Source organism: Hetaerina americana, unplaced genomic scaffold, assembly GCF_022747635.1.
Source record: "Hetaerina americana unplaced genomic scaffold, ioHetAmer1.1.p SCAF_1, whole genome shotgun sequence".
Taxonomy (NCBI): Eukaryota; Metazoa; Arthropoda; class Insecta; order Odonata; family Calopterygidae; genus Hetaerina; species Hetaerina americana.
The window spans coordinates 120,727,825-120,747,287 of record NW_027286069.1 but is presented as its reverse complement, the minus strand read 5'-3'; the positions used below and the strand labels follow the sequence as shown (position 1 = coordinate 120,747,287).

Genomic DNA, 19,463 nt, shown 5'->3' with positions numbered 1-19,463 from the left:
TATATATTTTAAAATAAGTAAATTATACTTATAAATGATACCAAATCAAAAAGCAACATATTTTTTTACAAATTGCATCATAATTTACAGGAAAATAATGGGAATACGCAGGCCATGAGATACATTTAAAGTAACTAATACCATTCAGTATTGGAGAGGAATATAAAAAATTAAAGTAATTAAAAGATATAGAGTAGCACTCTTCACAACAGAGGACCTAACGTCCCTCCCAGCCGACAATGCAGTAGCTCACAAGGTATTGTGCTATATTGTTAGGAAAGGTAAACAATTCTGAAGCCCTTATGTATAATTCACCCAGCATAATTGTGTAGTCTGATAAAGAAAAACGTACAATTTCAGTATGGAAATAGGAGAAACATGGTTAGAGACAAAACAATAAAATTCATACTTTCAAAGCAATTTTAATCAGCAGACTTCTTTTTACATACACCATTAGGCAGGCATCCCTCATTTAAGAAGAGAAATAATCAAATCACAAGCCTTGGTTGGCCTTTGGTAAAAATACCATCCAGTGAGTGCAATGAACTAGCTACAGCCCCACAGGCGGTACACGTAAGCAGCATGGCACACGGACTTAAGGAGGTACATTAGTATCCTTGTGATGGCACTGAATTTCTACTGCTGATTGTCCCCTATGCTGTGCACTCTTTTACAAGCTTTCAATTTCAGCTGAGCACGAAGAGAGATTCAGTTAAATACACTGGGTTTCGTCTGGACTTGTTTATTCTCACTTAACTTAAGTGCCGACTGAATTCCTCTCACATAAAACTTCCCATGATGAGTTATAAAATAATTAGTCAAACATGAGTTCAACACAATTGTCTGTAATGAGTTGCAGCACAGGGACAGGTACTGAGTGCACAGCAACTATTGGTAATGAGTACATTTTCATAATTCCTCCACACTTTATAAGCAATGAGATCAATGTTACAGAACCAGGATACATTATATTACTTGCAAATGCCCAGGTAATGTATGATATTTAAACTGTACACTAGATAAATTCAAATGTACAATGAAAATAAATGCGAAAGCCTCACAGTGTGCTTTTTGCATAACACAGGTGCCATGCACGACAATAAAAGAAATCTTTAAAATCATTCCACTCTTCCTGCATTGATGAAATGGCACCAGATAATCATGTACTAACTTCCAGGTTTGTAGCTCAAAAAGGAAATAGATGACTAATCAACTGATCCTGATATCCTACATATTGTAAAGGTACTTCTACTCACTCGGTTTTTTATAAAACAGGTTATTGTAAAAAACATACACTGATAGGCAAATTTTTCCTGATCACTTTAGGTCAACAATATAGTTGATAGTCAAAAACAAAATTAAAATTGTCATATTAACTTTGGTTCCATGAACGTGAAAATGTATGTATTCTTACTTATAAAAATATGGTTTCGAAGGCCATTTCATTTTTATACGCAATTTAAAATGACCACAGCTCATAATGAATTAAGATTTAGATTCCTCATAGGTTTTTGGCCATGCGTGTGACCAGCTTCTTTCTTAACACTAGTCTCTTATACAGGTCGACTTGTGGCTATGTTGAATATATCTTAGCTTACCATAAACACTCAGAAAGCTTTAGAATAAACCTGAATCAATGGTTACCAGATCTGATAAACTCCATTTAAACATTTTGTAATGTGATGTTTTACTGCATCATCAAACTATTACACTATCAGATGACCCTTTTCACCATCATCTCACCCAACCGAAAGCAAAATATTTTTTCCATTGTGCAGCATTCAAACGGAAGACCTAATATCATGACTCCCATTTTTTTTAGTATCACAAATTTCAATAATATACACAACTTAAGGAAATTAAATACAGCATGACCAAAGAGTAGATTATACATGGCATTTGACAGAACAATATTACTATACATATATGAACAAATAAATTCTGACAGATATTGAAGGTGAAAGATGTATATATAATCAATGAAAAATATCCTTATCGCCAATCAGAAAGAGAAATGGCACTATTTACACCTTACATTTCACACTCTTTATTTCACAAATCCACTTCTGATGGATTCAAAACACTATGCCTTCTGCATATGCATGCATATATTATTACTAAACAAATTTCAAAGTTCCCAGCATTATGATAGTGATGTGATACATACATACGTATGTATATCAAATATACTTTATTAATGCCAACCGACCAAAATTTAAATACTCAACACAAAATGAGAGCTTTTTCAGAGCCCCATAAATATTAGAAAAATTGGCCAATACTTGCCTGAGTTTAATATCTACCTGGTCATTTTATTCACCCAATTTAAAAATATAAAAATGATATCACCTAAAGTTAAAAATATTCTATGGGTAATACAAACTTGAATAGTTAAACTTCTTTAGGAAATTAATGCGTCTTAATATGCAATCATGTTACACTGACTTATAATCACAAAATAAGGTCTGTGAACACACACAGATCCCAAAGGTATGAAAATGATACCTTGTATGCTCATTAAGAAAAACTTGGAACCTTGTCAACTCAAAGAATTAAGTTGATTTTTTTTCAAAACTTCGACTTAGGCTTTGGCATATTTTGGAGCTCCACTGGCATCAGTTTCCTTTGGTTTTGCCCTTCTTATCAGTCGAGCTCTTCCCTGAGCATTTACCCATTAAACCTCCAACGAGAGCAAAACAGCTTTTAACTGGATCATTTTGCCAAAAACCAGGCATCAAGAGACTAAAAATCACTGCAAGTGAAAGTAAACAAACTATTAGTAAAATAGATGTAGATTATACTAAATTTAATTATGCAAGAAATTTATTTTTAATATATTATAACAGGAAAGCTTCAGGCACATTAACAGTTCCCTAGAAAGCTTTCCCATTCTTATTCTTGTACTATTGATACGACAAAAATTAAACAATCTATTACGGATTACACTTAACTTTCAAACAAAACATACCACGAGAATTGGAAAATTGGAATTAGTCATGTATGTATGCAATATGTGAATTAATAAAAAGAACTTTCCTCAGGGAAATACAATCACACATACCAAGGATTTCATTTAGTGAATTGGAAAAAAATGCCATACTCTATCATAGAGAAAATTAGTAATTCTTATAAAAATATGACACAGCAATATCAGAATAGCCTTAAATGAAACACTCAGAGCAGACTACGTACAGTGTAAGATACAATTTTGAATTTAATGAGAGGTTTAAAGAATGCTACACAATCTTTATGAAGAAAACTGTTATGGGCAAGCCGACAGCAGGTAGGTAGGTGAAAGTAGAAAATGAATGGCCCAGCAAAATACTTCAGGATGCCCACCCCAGGAGTTATCTCAAATCCTTGTTTTCAAAATAAAAAGAGAAACCCTATTTTTTGGTGTCTTCAGCTGAGCAGTTCAACATTAATTCTTTTGCTCGGCAAGGTGGCTAAGCTCAATGCCATGGCAATAAGATTCAGGTTGAGGTCCAAGAAGCAATTGCTATTCCAAAAAAAGCTTAAAATTTATGCAATTTCTAATTATGGAGCCAGGGTCAATTCTATAAATGCGAGTGAAGCATAAGGTAATTGGTGTGAACCCTCTGGGTGTCACTCTGCTCCATGTCAGCAGGGATGACGGGCAACGCAACTTCTGTGATGACGGCCTAAATGACTAGAGAAGAGAATGTGCAAATAATGTGGCATACTACTTGCAAAGGAGGAATCAAAAGACATAATGCAGGAGAAAGTGACATCAAGATCAGTCATCAAAGATAGCAGCGAGCATCGAGTCTATTGACGGCACCAACAAGTGCACTGAAGTCACAATGACAATTACTCCATGGGCACATATGCTAATGCCAGAATATTCTTTGACATTCTCATTAATTAATCACTACAAAAATGGTAAGCATCAACTTGAAGCACTTTTGTTTTTGTTGCAAATAAATGTTTCAATAATTAAAAATTTAGCTGTTTCGCAAGTAATTTCAGCCGACGAGATAAATTGTTTTTTCTTTGGCCCTGTGTGGCATAATCTGGTGAAGGTACAAAGTAAGACGAGGAATATATATCTTCAGGAAGGTGAGTTAAAAAGGGGGGAGGGTTTGCTGGGGTGGGAGTGCACTGCGTGGTCAGAGGGATATTGGGACACACAGGGGAGGGGAGAGCGGGAGTGGTACAATAGCCCATTAACCAGAGGGGTCTCCCCAGAGCGTGCACGGGTCATGGTCTCTAATTCTTCAAGCTCATCCCGTCTTGGACCTTTTTCCACGTGTAGGATCTTGCGTGGGATATAACTGTGATGGGTGTTCAGCCAGTTAAGAAGTGCATTAGTTGTTTGTGTAGCAAACTAAGAGTTCTATGGCTCTGAGGCTGAATATTCTCCCAGTTTGCCCTCTGCAGTTTTCACACTCTGCTTTGTTCCATGACGTGCGATATTTTTGCCTTTGTTGGTCCCCAAAATATCTTTGAGTGTTTCTCTGTTGCAGAAGGCAGCTTTGACTTTTTCCTTTGGGAGTAATCCTGAGCGATATTTTCCCGAAGAAATAGAGTCCATGCCATTTTGGTCTGTTGCTTCCTTTGGATTTAGTACCGTACATATATCCTTCATGGCTGTGTGTGTCTGCTTCCTACTGTGATGTGTGTCTACTAATTTTGCAGTATATCTGTTGTTGCCTGCTATTAGTTATACAGTCTGGGGTTCTAACAGTAACATGGAGTGAAAGGTTGCTAGATTTTGTGAAATGAGGCATCTTGAACGGTCGTGTATCACTTGGTCCGTCTAACAATGTTTCCTGTGGACGGAGAAGTCAAATTCATCGGTTTCCTATTCGGATAGACAAATCCATTAAGTTGCACGGGTAGTGCCAGAAGTACCCAATCTGATCCATAGATGGCAGTTGTTTGAAAAGAATGACTAGGGTCAAAAGCCTTGTAAAATTTGATGACACTAAGCTGTTTAGTATTTTTTTGGCAGTCATCAGTGGTGAATGCAGTGACTTCTTAAACATGGAAAAATTTGGTTACCATTATGTGATACAATACTTTCACTTGAAAGGCCTCAGTGCAACCGATATCAAAGCAGAGATAGATTCTACTTCGGGGGAGTCTGCTTCTTTTTTAACAACAGTAAAATATTGGGTGGCAGAGGCTAAACGAGACCATACGAGCTGCCAAGATGAACGTTGCAGTGGTTGGCCATATTAGGTGAGCATGCCAGAATTGGTGAAAGAAATCCACAAAATGGTATTGGAAGACCATCAACTGAAAGTGCAAGAGCTATCAAGCATTGCAGGCACGCAAAAAGGTCTGCACATATCATATTGACGGAGAATTTGTACATGAGAAAGCTGTGAGCAAGATGGGGGCCACTGTTACTCACGATGGAACAAAAACAGCATCAGGAGAGAAACAAAGCAAATCAGCCCAGGCCTGATGATGCAGCAGAGCAGTGTAACCTTGTATATGCACAATTACAAAGTTTTATTTTGACATTATTCAGTTTATGTTTTGGGGAAGGGTTGTGGGGTTTGTTTGAGTGTTTGGTGTAATTCACAAAAACCAAGGCAAGTTTTCCATCAATTCATAACCATGAATGAAATATGGATATCCATCACTTCGCACCAGTGACAAAGGAAGTCAAAACAATGGATTGAAAGGGGAGAATTGGTGAAAGTAAAAGAAGATCATGACTACAGTTTTTTGGAATAGCATGGGATAATTTTCATAGATTATCTTCAGAAAAGAAAAACAATCAATGGCGAGTACTATACAAACTTGATGAAGGATCTATGCTGCTTCTGGGAATAACTGTTGCGTAGGGGTGTTGATGGACAACTGTTTCGCCCCCAGTCCTACAGGCATCTTCAGCATGAAGGGATCTGCATTGCAATTTGACCGCTATATACGTATAGGAGAGACACTGACTGGCCCGGAGCTCTCCGATTGGCTCTTTCTTATTCAATGGTCATTCCCGGAAGCAGCGTGGATCCTCATCAGATAGCCATCGTGTAAGCCTAAGGATTAATTTCAACTATACAAACTTATTTGCAGCATTTGAGCGATGAAATCAAGGAAAAACGGTTGTATTTGGTGAATAATAAAGTTTTGTTTCATCAAGACAATGCACCAGTCCACACGTTTGTCATCGCAATGGCCAAAATCAACAAGTTAAAAATTTGAATAGCTTCCTCACCAACCCTTTTTGCCAAAATACCCCCCCTCATTTTCTTTTCTGTTATCTAACTTGAAAAAATGGCCCAATGTCAAAGATTTGCCAACAATGAAAGGGTCTGTCGTTGATGGCTATTTTGAGGAGCTAGTCGATTCTCACTCCAAACAGGGTTTCAAAGCCATTGAGCACCGCTGGAGAAAGTGCATCAACCTAAAAGGAGACAATGTACAGAAATAAAAATATTTTTACTCAAATTTTTGATGCTTTCTTTGTTAGGTTGGGTACTTCTAGAATTACCCTCGTCAATTATTGTGTTTCTCTTACCAATTCAATGGAGAATTTCCATCGAGTAATGGCAAAAACAGGGTCATAAGACACTACTGCAGGTGTTAGATATGGTACCCTATTGTATAGCAAAGACTTTAAGAACCAAAATTGCACTTTGAAAAGGTTTTGAGTCTGTATATTGTAATATAATGATGACAAACGATGAATACAATGTGGATACATCATCTATGTATTATAGGTTTCCCTTAGAGTGTGCTCCACCACATAATAGGTAACCTTGAATTCATTTTTTTTTAATTTTTAATTTTGCTTTAATTTAGTCTAGTATAAGAATTGGAATCCAAATTTGGGGTTATATTTTGAAATCTTAAGTAGATAAAATTGAGAAAATCCAAAGGAAGTCATTGAAGTTCATTACGCATGTTAAGAAACTGTTCTGTACTTTCACCAAAATATTTGGCCTACAAAAATTATTATTATTAGGTAATCTACCGGTTAAGGTAGGTTTTTCAATGGACACAGCTATTAATAAATATTTTGTGACTCCTAAAAAAACACAAAATCCAGTATCCTACTTTGAATCAGGTCCCTCTTCATCTCGGAGTACTTTCTTCCTCCCATCATCCTGTACAAAATCCCCATCCTGTTCCTTCCCTTTCCTCGTTTGCCTAACATCCTTCCCTCTATTACAGTCTTCAACAATACCCCCTTCATCCACTTTTCCTGCCTCCAAAAGATTTCTCCTAACAAACCCCTCTCTTCGCCCACCATACCAAGTACTGCCTCATTTGTTTTCTTCTCTGTCATTTCACCTTCTCCATTCTTCTCCGAACTCACATTTCAAAAGCCTCCAATCTACGTCCGTCCTCCAGCTTCAATGACCACATTTCCACGCCGTACATAGCTACGCTCCATATCAAAGTTTTTACGATTCTTTTCTAAATATCCTTACTCAACGTCCCTCTCATCAACTCCCTCCTCCTTGAGAAAGCCTCTTTGCCTAATGTAATTCTTCTCCTTACGTCCCTATTACTTTGACTGTGTTGATCCAAAACACTTCCGAGATACGTAAACTGTTCTACCTGCTCTAGTTTTTGCCCTCCTCTTTTAATGCTTAGCTTAGCCTTTTTCTTTCTGGAAAATCGCATAACCTTTGTTTTATTAATTATGATTCTCATCCCATACCTGTCGCACTGAATTTCCAATTCACTCAGCAATGCTTGCAGCCCCTTGGCTGACTGTCAGACTAAAGCTTGGTCATCAGCAAACCTAACTGATTTTACGAATTCCCCGCCCACTGTCATTCCTACCTCGAGTTCTTCACATGCCTCTATCATTTCCTCTGCATACAGGTTGAACAGCAACGGTGATAATGGGCGACCCTGCCTTACACCTCTTCCTAACAATGCCCAACCGGACTCCCCGTTCCCCACTCGCACCTGAGCAGTCTGAGACATGTACAGGTTGCGGATTAGCCTCCTTTCCCTCCAATCTATTCCTATTTTCTGCAGAATTCTCATTAGTTTTTTCCAATTCACTCTATCAAATGCCTTTTCGAAATGTACGAAACAGGCAAATACCTCCTGGTTGTGTTCTAAATTCCTCTTGATTAATAATCTCATTACTGCAATGGCATCACGCGTACCTCTCCCCTTCCAAAACCCAAACTGATCATCCCCTAAGTAATCATGAAGAAATGAATAACTGATCGTAGCACTTTTCCACTTGATAAAAATATTTTTATTTACGACCGGGTTTCGATGTATTACATCATCATCAGGTCAACAACCTGATGATGATGTAATACATCGAAATACATCACGCCTGAAGCTACTCAATTTATCCCTAAGTAATCATTTGTCCTACTCTCTATCCTTTTGTTTATGATTCTTAGAACAAATTTAGCTGAGTGGGATATCAAACTTATTGTCCTGTAGTCCTCACATGATGAAGCCTTTTCCTTTTTCGGAATAGGAACTAAAACTGATCTCACAAAGTCTTCCGGCCAGATTCCTTCCTCAGAAATACTACGAATCAGCCCATATAGCCTCTTCCTCCCACATTTTCCTAAACATTTCAATAGTTCCACGGGAACGTTATCCACCCCCACGCCCTTATTTAGTTTCATCTCCCTTAATGCCCTTTCTATCTCATCGTCGAGCATGCCTGGACCTAAGCTATCTTCCTCTACGTCATGATCCTTTTCAATGTCTAACTTTGTTGGTCGAAGTTCTTTACTATACAGTTCTTCTATATATTCCTTCCATCTCTCTTGGATCTTTCCTGCGTCAACTATTACCTTACCCGCCTTATCTCTAACTGTTAGCATAGCTCTTCCTTTCTTACTTCTCGATAACGATGTAACTTTGCTGTACAGCGCATCGATTTCACCCTTCTTCTGCAGACTTTCCATATCCTCGCACTGCGTCTTCCACCATGCTTCTTTTGCTTTATTTATTGCCCGCCTCAATTTATTTTTTAATTCTTTGTACTTCATTTTGCCTAATTCTGTATTTACATTCATCCATTTCCGCCGCTTATCCATCTTTGTAATCATCTCATCCGTGATCCATGGTTTCCTAGTCTTTTCGCATTAACGGTTCTAACAGTGTCTTTTGCTGCTTTAGACAACCCTTCCTTGATACAATCCCATTTTTCTTCGACAGTACTTAGCCCTTTACCATCCTCCATCATTTCCTCTACAGCCTGTTGGTACTCCTTCCTTTTCAATCCATTTAATGCTTCTGCATTCCATTTTCTAACCCGCCGCCCCTGCCTTATCTTCTTGAAACTGCCGCTACATTTCATAACAACTAAACTGTGGTCAGAGTCCGCATCCGCTCCCGGGAAGCTGTGCGAATTTATCACGCTGTTCCTAAACCTGTGTCTAACCATAATATAATCTAGCTGATAACTTGCTGAGTCACCTGGCATTTTCCATGTACACCTGCATCTTTTGTGGTGTCTAAACGAAGTGTTGGTGATGAGTAACCCCTGTCTCCTGCAGAACTCAACTGCTTTCTCCCCACGGTCATTCCTCGTGCCTAAACCATAGTCCCTCACCTCATCACCATCTCTTTCTTTGCCTACTGACGCATTCCAATCCCCAATCACTATCAAATGTTTCCCTGAAGGAACACATGCTATATGTCCTCTAATTGATCGTATATCCTATCAACCTCTTCCTCCATATGGTTGCTCGGTAGCATGTATACCTGAATAATACCGGAATCGCCGGCCCCGGTGGCGGCAGGGTAACGTCCTCGTCTACCATTCCAAGGGTCGCGGGTTCGATTCCCGCCTGGGTGAGTTTCCCTCCATCTAGGGCTTGGGTGTTTGTAAATGTGACATTGTTATCGTTGTTAATAGTTCGATGTAAAGGCCTAAATGTGCTGTTTTCGGACTTATACTGAATAAATAAATAAATAAAATAAATAAATAATAACCAAGTTCGTCAGTTCTGCTTTTATCTCTACTAGTAATATTCTATCCATTACCTGTATGTTAATTACGCTTCTTCCTACCTCTTTATTTAATACTATGGCAACCCCTTGTTGGCTCTTGTCCCCACCGCTGTGTATTATTCTATACTTATCACTCCAGTTATCCCCGCTATTCTTCCATCTCACCTCGCATAGACCTAAAATATCTATTTTTCTCTTTTCCATCTCTTGCTTAATATTCTCCAGTTTCCCTGTCCTCATCATTGTCCTAACATTCCATGTTCCTATTCTAACTAATGTGGTCTTCTTCTTCTGCGTTTTCTGTCCTGCTGCTGCAGTTTTCCCTTGCAAGTGTTTTGTGGGATGACGACCACGGAAGCCTTGCCTACCCCGCTGCCAGGCACGACACACGGCCGATTGGGCTGAGCCCCTTAGTTGCCAGGACTCAAAATCTCTGTATTGTCCATCATTTAAATCTTATGAATTATATTTGAGATGGTTTCCCATTGCCTTCCTCAATAGTGTTTTTAACGTGACACCATCACTTACTGGCCGCCCACTGGGGTCAGATGCCATTGCAGCCGCCTCAGTGAGGAACAGACGCTGTGTGGACTACCTTTTGTCTGGCTCCTAACCTTCCACCTATCTGGCATGGGTGACCCTACCAGGAGCAATTATTATTACTTCCACCAGCACAGCTCTAGGGGTCATCGGAACGCACAAGCCCTTCCACCACGGCAAGGTTGTAGTCCGGGGAGGGCCTCCGAAAATATATTTTAAAAATAACTACAGGGAAGAATTCATAAAATCTGTGAATGGAAGTGACATTTGGAAGGTTGAGCTTCTATGAGTTAGTTTGTTAAATTTATGAAGAAGGAATTTGACTAGAAGGTATTGCATGACCAGAATTAATTTTCATGTCAGAAAACTATAGGATAATATCTTGAATTCATAGGCAGCTGAGGTAGAATTTATGATAATCAATGGGAGGATAGAGAAAAAGGTAATTACTACTTAAAGGATAATCAGTTAGGTTTCAGGAAAGAGAGGTATGCAAGACACCACAACAGGAGTGACTTTGCCAATAGAAAGAAATTAGATGGAATCAGGATGTATTTGTTTCTGATTGCACTGGAGGGATGGATGACTCATCTAGAACCAGTACATGTCTTGGAATGAGCAGGTGCAAGTAGTGAATGGTGAGTCAGGATGGGCAGTGTTAGAGAGACTGGCAAGTGAGCTGCTCTCTCCCATGATTTTCAGAGCATAAACGGTGGAAAGGGCAAAAAGATTTAGGAAACCTGTAGGTACAATTTAAAGTAGGAGGTGGGCTCTTTAAATCATTGAGAATGATGGATGATCAAATTTTAGTAAGCCACTCAGGCAAAGGATTAGAGATTTTTCTTCACACACTACAAAATCAAGGTGATATATACGGGATGGGAATCAATTTAAATAAAAAAAAGGTAATGACAATCTTGAAAAACTGGAGGCTAAGATAAATATTTCAATTTAAGGCCAAAAACTAAAGTAGGCAAAGCATTGCACCTATCTAGGAGGTTTTTGGTTCAACCCAGCCAGAGAGGTAGACAAATGAGAATTGCATTAGGCAAAGTTTACCAAGCCTAGGAAATTGATAAAAGGGACTGAAAGTGAGGAAGAAAGGTAAATATGAGGTTAATATTCAATATGAAGAGGTTTTTATCAGTGTGGAAACTTGGTCATTGAGGAATGTAGAAGGAACCATGGGTGCAGAGAATAATGGAAGATAATAATAATAATAATAAAAGAGATGAAGAGATGGAAAGGAAAATGAAAGAGGAAAAGCTCTGCATGGTAGGGGAGGAGATCTGGTTGTTGGGAGAAGTTCAAAGAGGCAAGAAAAACGACTGCGGGGCATATTTGTTGGCAGGAGTGTGTTGAAGACTGACAGAGGGGAGCATAAGAGTAGGCATGCTGGATAGAATGAAGTGAAGAAGAAAGTACGCAGAATCGAAGAAGCATGCATTGATGTGTAGGATGCCATGTTGGTCGAGGTTTACAAATGTAGCTGAGGTTAGGCAGTGTGTCCAGTGAAACATACCTCAAACAGTAGATTACCATCGATAAAAATAAAAAGCAACATTTGATAGTTGCAGAGTTGGAGGTAGTTTTTCAAAATGACTATCAATTATAGAGTGATGCTATAGATGTAGTGAAATGAGAAAATGGCATTATGGAGATATTTCCTCGGTGAATCTTAGATAAGCCAGGGTCTAAAATGTAATGGCTTCATGTCAATTGCTCACATTTCTGTCGTGAAAAGTGCTGGAACACTTGGACCAAGTTTCCCTCAGCTTTTTAAAAACTCTTTGAAGGGCCTTTAAGTAACATCCCATTGAAGGTTTAATTATTACAGCAATAGTGAAATACAATACATTTGGACCCCATGCGAAAAGACCAGAAGAAGCAAGTAAAGGCTCTCAGAACATGTTGATTATGGGTTGCTTACCATTTTGAAGATTTTCAATGATATGAGATAATTCTGACCACATGCAGGAAAACTTCCAAAAAGCAAAGGCTTTTGTGTTTTATGAGACACTATCATGTTCTTTAAGTGTTATTGGAAGCTTCTCCAAAAATGCAGATGCATAGAATGGGATTAGGGGGAGGAAATGGACAGGGGAGGGACCACATTAAGGGGGGGAAGTCGGAAAAAGGAGAGGAAACCGAGGGAAAGAAGGAGCGAAGCAGGAGACAAATGAGTTCTGCAGGCATCATCAATGATTAGAGAATCTCCTCTGAACATTTTCACAGCTGTCAAATTGATAGCCAACCATCACTCTATTTAAGTGCCCAGCTATCAGATTGTCTCTGATTGCAGGACTTCTCCAAGTTTTCAAGGATAAAAATTCATTTTTCAAGATTTTCTAACGGCTGCTGCTAAATTTCCATACTCAAATACCCCTTTAGCACAGGCATTAGTGGGTAGACATGAACTAATAAAATTAGAATACACTCTGATGGCTCTGCCAAATAAAAATTCCACTTCTGATAGAGAGATTACCTCACTTGTATATTTTTGGAGCTTTATGTTAATGCTTTTGTCTTTTTAAGAGTATCAGAATGGATGTAAATTGTGACATGATACCTTTTTGTATTCTATATAGCTAGCACTCAGGAAATATAAATCATAAACAAATGAAAAAGCAGGAGAACATCAGTATGCACCCAGTGTTAGCCAAAACATGTCTACTATGGACTATTTATCCACTGCGACACTCTCAACCCGCATAGGGTCTTATACAATGATTACTACTCAGTTGCAGTGCAGCATCAAGTAAGCAGTTGTTTTGTGACTTGAAACTCAGCCCGATCAGCTGCATGAATTCTCCTTCGGTAAACACAAATTTTATCCATAATTCTTTACCTTCTTGCAGTTGACAAAGCACATTGATAGCTGATAGTTACGAAAAAAATGCCATGTCATTTTCCTTCTACTGCCCACTACCTATTGTGGCCACAAAATTGGGAATTTAGAAAATGCATACTTCCATGAAAAAGATAAAATTTATAATTTTTCACAAAGATAATAATTTGCACTAAACTAGGCATACTAGTAATGACACAGTGCACAGGATGAAACCCGGGTCATATCATGATAGGCTATGAATTTAAAAACCTGTTACCAGGCTTATCAACCACACCACAATGCTAGAATGATGAACACCAAACTTACCCAGGAAATAGGTCAACAGGAGATTATTCACAATCTGTCCAAAGAAAGCCAAGGCAATCAGGGTTGTCAGAGTTCCAGCGTAATACTACAATAAAAAGTCACGAGCAAGATCATTAATAATGAAAACAGAAATTTATACATTTTGATCTCATTCACCATGAAAAATAATATAATCCCATGGCACCAACTCAGTTGAATGCTCCATGCTATGAATGTTACATTTTAACAGCCAACAGTAGCAATAATAGTTAATTGGCGACAAAATAAATACGATTTTAACCAGAGTTCAAGGCAGAATTAGCAGCCTCAATCTGAGATGGAATGCTTCAGCAATGCAGGGGCAGCCAACTAATTTGTGCCAGACTTGGGGAGGCCACCTCCCCATGGCCTGATCAGAGGGAGGGCAGAGCTGCACCCGAGTCATCCAGAGCAAGCCTGAACTGGCAAATGACAGCGTAGCGTGGTCAAGCAACCATTGGTGAACCCTGAGTGAATCTCATTGAAATGGAACCAAGCATTCTCCCAAAAGAGCAAATTCGCAGCCTATGAGTGGGCCATTGGTGCACCAATTGGATTGCATTAAGCCTTCATTGCCTGCCAGTTGAGCATCTCTGAATTCAATTGTTCCACGCTCAACTTTGTGGAAGTTCATGTTCATTAAATGAAGAACACAATGTATATTCCCACCGTTCTTAATATACGTACAACTAGTTTCAATGTTTAGGGTCCCCATTATCATCAACAATTGCTGACCTGTGCATGGACAAATTTCAAAGAAAAATATTCAGCAGCCTCTCAATTTTTACAAAGAATATTCACTGTTGGTTTCGTTACGTAGACGAATTCTTTGCTATATGGACAGGCACTGAAAAACAGTTGGAAAATTATATGAACACCCTAAATTCCCAATAAGAAAATATCAGTTTCACTTGTGAGAAAGAATGAAATAATGAACTAAATTTTCTAGATATCACAGAGTTGAGAAAGGGACGAGGCTTTGAATTTGCAATTTTCTGGAAAAGTACCACATCGTCCCCTTCAACTCCCACCATCACATACCTCACAATGTTTCCACTTTTCATTTCCTACTAAACAGACTGTTGGCCATTCCTCTTTCCAAAAATAATTTTCCTCAAGAACTTAAAAAGATTTAAGATTTAGCATTGTTAAATGGCTACAAAGGAAATTTTATTGAAAAAATACTACAAAGAAAACGTTTTTTCAAAGCAAACAATCTTTTGTTTAAATCAGTTAATGTGGAGGGAAAAGGTTACAAAAAGGTGTAAACTCCCTCATAATGGTTTAATTTCACCGTAGATAGCCAACCCCTTTCCTAGGGAAAAATTTCCAATAACTTTTTACAATACGAATAACTTAAAATCATTCATGAATACTACAAAAGACTAAGTAGGAAAACAAAATAAAAGTGTCATTTATAAGTAAACTTGTAAGGACTGTAGTACTATCCAGATAGGCCAAACGGGAAGATCATTAAAAACACAGGCGGAGGAACACAGACACTGTTTCAGAAACTGTGACCTCAAGCCATCACACTGCGCCAAGCATCTATGGGAAGAAAACCATGGGAGTGATTTCAACCCGGAACTCTTACACCAGAGTGAAAAAGGAATGAGGATGGACAAGTGAGAAGAGCTCGAAATCAGGAAGAATTTAAAAACGCGTCATTTGGTTAACGATTTATTGTTTGAATACCTCTCCCCAATCCTGGAAGTACCCCTTTCCCTCACAGATAGACCCGACAAACCCCCCCCCCCCCCCCACAGTAAACCAACCAAGCACCTGTCCTGACGCTTAGCACCCCTCTCCCCCTTCCCAACAATGCTGATCACATCCCCACTTCTTTCCCCCCCTCTCCCTCATTAATGGTATATAAATATAAATGGACCATGACTTGATTAATTTGTACCTGATGATGACACCTAAGCAATGAAACTAGTTGTACGTAAATAAAGAACAGTGTATTGTGTTCTTCATTTAATGATCTCTGAATTAATTAATACTATAACAAGAGCTGATCCATGCATAAAGGCAAAATAAAAACCAAATATACATGCAAATAGTCAACTTAGGGTTTGGTTTATGTGGAAAAATGTGCAATAAACAGCATTTTAACATGCTGGGTCATCATATATGCTTTTCTATATTTACTTACGGACCTATGTTATGCTGCAAATGGTCCAGCCAACGGAGCTAACCTGGCATAACTGACTTTTCATTACTTTTAAAGGTCAACAAAAAAACCCAGATGAAAAGGGGAAGTAACTAAAGAGGAAACATCAAAGCATCGCAGAGGAAGCAGTCTTTTGAGTATGCTGGAGAAAGCATTAGTTCGGAATGCTGTGTGGAAGAATTAAGAAGGAAATTTTGAACAAATGCTGGGAAATGTAAGTTTTTTATTTCTGCTAGAGGATGCACGACTCATCCGTGTTCACTTCAGCAATCAGGAAAATGCAATGATGAGCATAAGAAAATTGAATTTGAATTTATCAATTTAAAGAAGGCATATGATACAGTTAGCTGTTGAAATTTGTGAATCTTTTGGGAATGAATGAGAGGATATTGAATCCAGTGAAATCATTGCCTGAAAACAATGCATGGAAAAATGAAGATACGTAATGTCACCTTGGATATTTTGAGTTTCATGGCTGTGTGAAAGATTGATTAATAATCACTATAATGAGGTGCAATATTTAAGAGATGGTGGTTTTCTGAGGGCAGACAATGCAGCATTGTTGGCTAGGAGCCAAACGAGGGGGCCCTGAAAAGCTTCAGTGAAGTAAGGAAGGTTTGTACCGAAGGTGAATCCCAATCAAAACAGTCTTCTTTAGATGAAGAAAATGGGAAGAAGGCTGCACACTGGAAATAACTACTGAAATATTGAACAACAGGACGACTTTGCAATTGGCAGAATGTTTGCAATGGATGGTGAAATGGAGGGAAAAGTAAAAAAATGTGAGAATATTGAAGGAATGATTAATGGCAGTATGTGGACTATTATAAAACAATGAGTGCTTACATGGCAGTAATAATGGCAATGCATTAAAGAGTCCTCCTTGAATCACTGTATGCACTAAACACCCGGGCATGCCCAGATGAGCATCAATGATGAACAAACACAGGGCGGATGTGGGTGACCAGGGACTATTTGCAGTGAGCATTGGGGAGGATTGAAATAGGATATGATGCGGATTAGTTGCACCAGTAATTGACAACGAACTGTGCCACGTTGGTGAGGCCGTGTTGAGAAAATGAATTAAGAGTGGAATCATTATCTAAATCATAAATGAGGGTGAAGGGTTCAAGAGGAAGAATTAGGCCAAGAACGCCAAGGGTGAATGTGATAAGAAGGCACTCGCAAAGCTAGAAATATCCCCATTAAAAATTAATAAATTATGAGTTGAAAATAATTCATGCTGCCAATTCATTGAAATTTAAATATGAAGCATTTTTTCCATTTTAATGAGATTTGGATGATAGAAGCAGCAGAGCAAAAATTAGAGGCAATGGAAATATGGAGCTGCTTATGGACAAAAATAAAAATGGTGTAGACAGAATGAAGAGGTAATTAAAAGAGTGGGTGAAAAGGGGAGCTTATAGAAGGCAAGTGGGAAATTGATTGGATGTGGAATTGATGGATTTCCCAGCATCCAAAGCACGATAGCTTAGTAAAGGCCATAGCTGAAGGAATCATTGGGTAGAAAAATTAAAGAGTAAGGGAGAGAAAAAACTAAACAAGGTGGGCAATGGAAGATGACTATGAGGGAATGAGATTGGTAGGTAACGAGATAGTTTGGAGAGCTACCATAAACCAATCCTCCAATTGATAAACCAGGATAATTGTGTTTCACAAGAAATACATTATTTTTTATCACATGTGATTAGAGGGATTTTCTAGGGCTGTCTCATCCTAAATGATTACCACGAAATTTTAGAAAATATTTCTTTGAACTAATTTCAGTGATGCAATAAATTCTATTTCCAGTTGTGATGGCTTGTTTCACAACAGAAGCTATTTAACTTAATTATTTGCAAGCTTTAAATTAAATGATATATCAGTGACGGTTACCTCGGAAACAACAAAATATTATAATGCTACATTTCAACACATTCCGCGAACCGCTGGAGCTATCTACGGACAAATGGCAAGTAGGTGAATGCTTCTTACCAATAGAGGTTGATTAGCTTTCAAATCATAAATCCAGTAGATCATGTTGGCACACCTAAGCCTGATGACAACAAGTGACCAGCAGATGTCATCGAATATCTTTTCCTTCTTGGTGTTCCAGTTGGAGGGATCAGAGAGAGTTTTTATGGCAATCGGCCCAACATAATCGGCCAGCGTTATAACTGCACCGGCAATGGAGAACGATGACACCACTGAAAGGTCACACCACCAAATCATCCTGGAATGAAAATTGAAGGCATTACTATCGTAGACATTGAGTAAAAACATAAAGCTAATTGTTGGACAAAAACAAATTAAAAGCTTCACGGAAGGGCTTTGGGGGATTGAGATAATCAATTTGAGAACACTAGTTTGACAAAGAACAAACCCACTTGAGATTGTAGAGCATGCCTAGGAGTTATTTCACAAAACGATGAAAGACTTCACAACTGTTGGACGATATACTGCGAGGTAATACCCTAAAATACCGTTCAGTGGAGAGCAACGAATATTTAAGTAAGATGACAGAAGAAGACTGGAGAACATGTACAGAGGCAAGATATCACAATCTTTGAGGATTAACATATTACTGCTAGGTAAATTCCTTTTTATTTTATTTGTTCGCAGACAAATATGACGGATTTTCTTGCCCCAACAACCACGGAATGCATTAAAGGAGGATGTTTCGTTGAAATCTGCTCGATTGCAGAGCTTTTTTTACTTTGCCCTACTGGTACAATTCTTTCAGCGATTCATAAGTTTTACTCGAAAATACGGCGCATTTTTTCCTGATTAAAATATGCGAAAACAACAAAACTAACGTTGAAGGGAGGAAAAAAGGAAATAATAAAAATCACCTGACTATTCGCATTAAAATAACTCAATTTGCCTTTCAACACTTACAGAAACATTAAAGACACACTGGACAAGAGAATCACAGTGTGCCATGGGTTCTTCCACAGAAGTATAGAGCGAAAAGGAATAATCACTTCTCGCCAACCTTCCAACTTCTGCTTGAGTTCCGCCACCATCACCTCCTGAGAATATATAAATCATTAATGGTAGACAAGCTTTGACAGTTAAGACAGGGTATAAATCAAAGCTAGTGATGAAAACACGAATTCAGACGATAATAACGAAGAATACCTGATTATGTTGAGAGGGTAAGTCACCCATCACTGCACTGATGAAATCTTTAGACCCTGAAAAATTACAAATCACGAGGGAAAAAAATAGTTTTTGATCAAAAGTTTTCAGGACGATTTATTATCCAAATCAAAAAGGAACCCGTTTTTCAACGCCCATTTGCCAGCCCAAATAACAGGTAAACATCAAACGATAATGTTAAAATTTAAAATTATTGTCAACGATTAAAATTATATAAACTTTGCTCAAGACTCAACAAAGAGGTACTCACTCTTCCAGTACCATTAAACAATTCATCCAAAATTATGCTGATGTCGCAGTTCCCGTATTTCTCAATTCAAAACGGAGCACAAACCACACTCGACGATAACTTGTTAAGTCAGTTGAGTTTTTTTGAAGTAGATTGGATGCAGACATGGAGCGGTTGCCATAGATGAAATCAAACGGTTTTTCGATGGCAATTATTTTACAAAATATTATACTTAATAACAAAATGTGATTGAAAGGGAA

General features: G+C 38.3%; 1 protein-coding gene across 1 annotated transcript; it reads right to left on the bottom strand.

Moving 5' to 3' along the window:
- Window positions 1-402: 402 nt before the first annotated feature.
- Window positions 403-19,376, bottom strand: Arl6IP1 (ADP-ribosylation factor-like 6 interacting protein 1). Its single transcript, XM_071595041.1, has 6 exons — window positions 19,225-19,376; window positions 18,954-19,009; window positions 18,711-18,844; window positions 17,808-18,045; window positions 13,622-13,706; window positions 403-2,752 (listed from the first exon to the last, which is right to left on the bottom strand). The coding sequence occupies exons 2-6, from the start codon at window positions 18,981-18,983 to the stop codon at window positions 2,616-2,618; spliced, it is 624 nt and encodes a 207-aa protein (XP_071451142.1). The 5' UTR covers window positions 18,984-19,009; window positions 19,225-19,376; the 3' UTR covers window positions 403-2,615.
- Between the last annotated feature and the right edge of the window lie 87 nt (window positions 19,377-19,463).

What these genes read in the sequence shown, in the direction of transcription:
- Arl6IP1 (XM_071595041.1), bottom strand. Translation starts at nt 18,983, where the DNA reads ATGGGTGACTTACCCTCTCAACATAATCAG. An exon ending in TACCCTCTCAACATAATCAG is followed by an intron (nt 18,845 to 18,953) that starts GTATTCTTCGTT and finishes ATATATTCTCAG; the next exon opens with GAGGTGATGGTGGCGGAACT. An exon ending in AGTGTGTCTTTAATGTTTCT is followed by an intron (nt 18,046 to 18,710) that starts GTAAGTGTTGAA and finishes TTTTCATTCCAG; the next exon opens with GATGATTTGGTGGTGTGACC.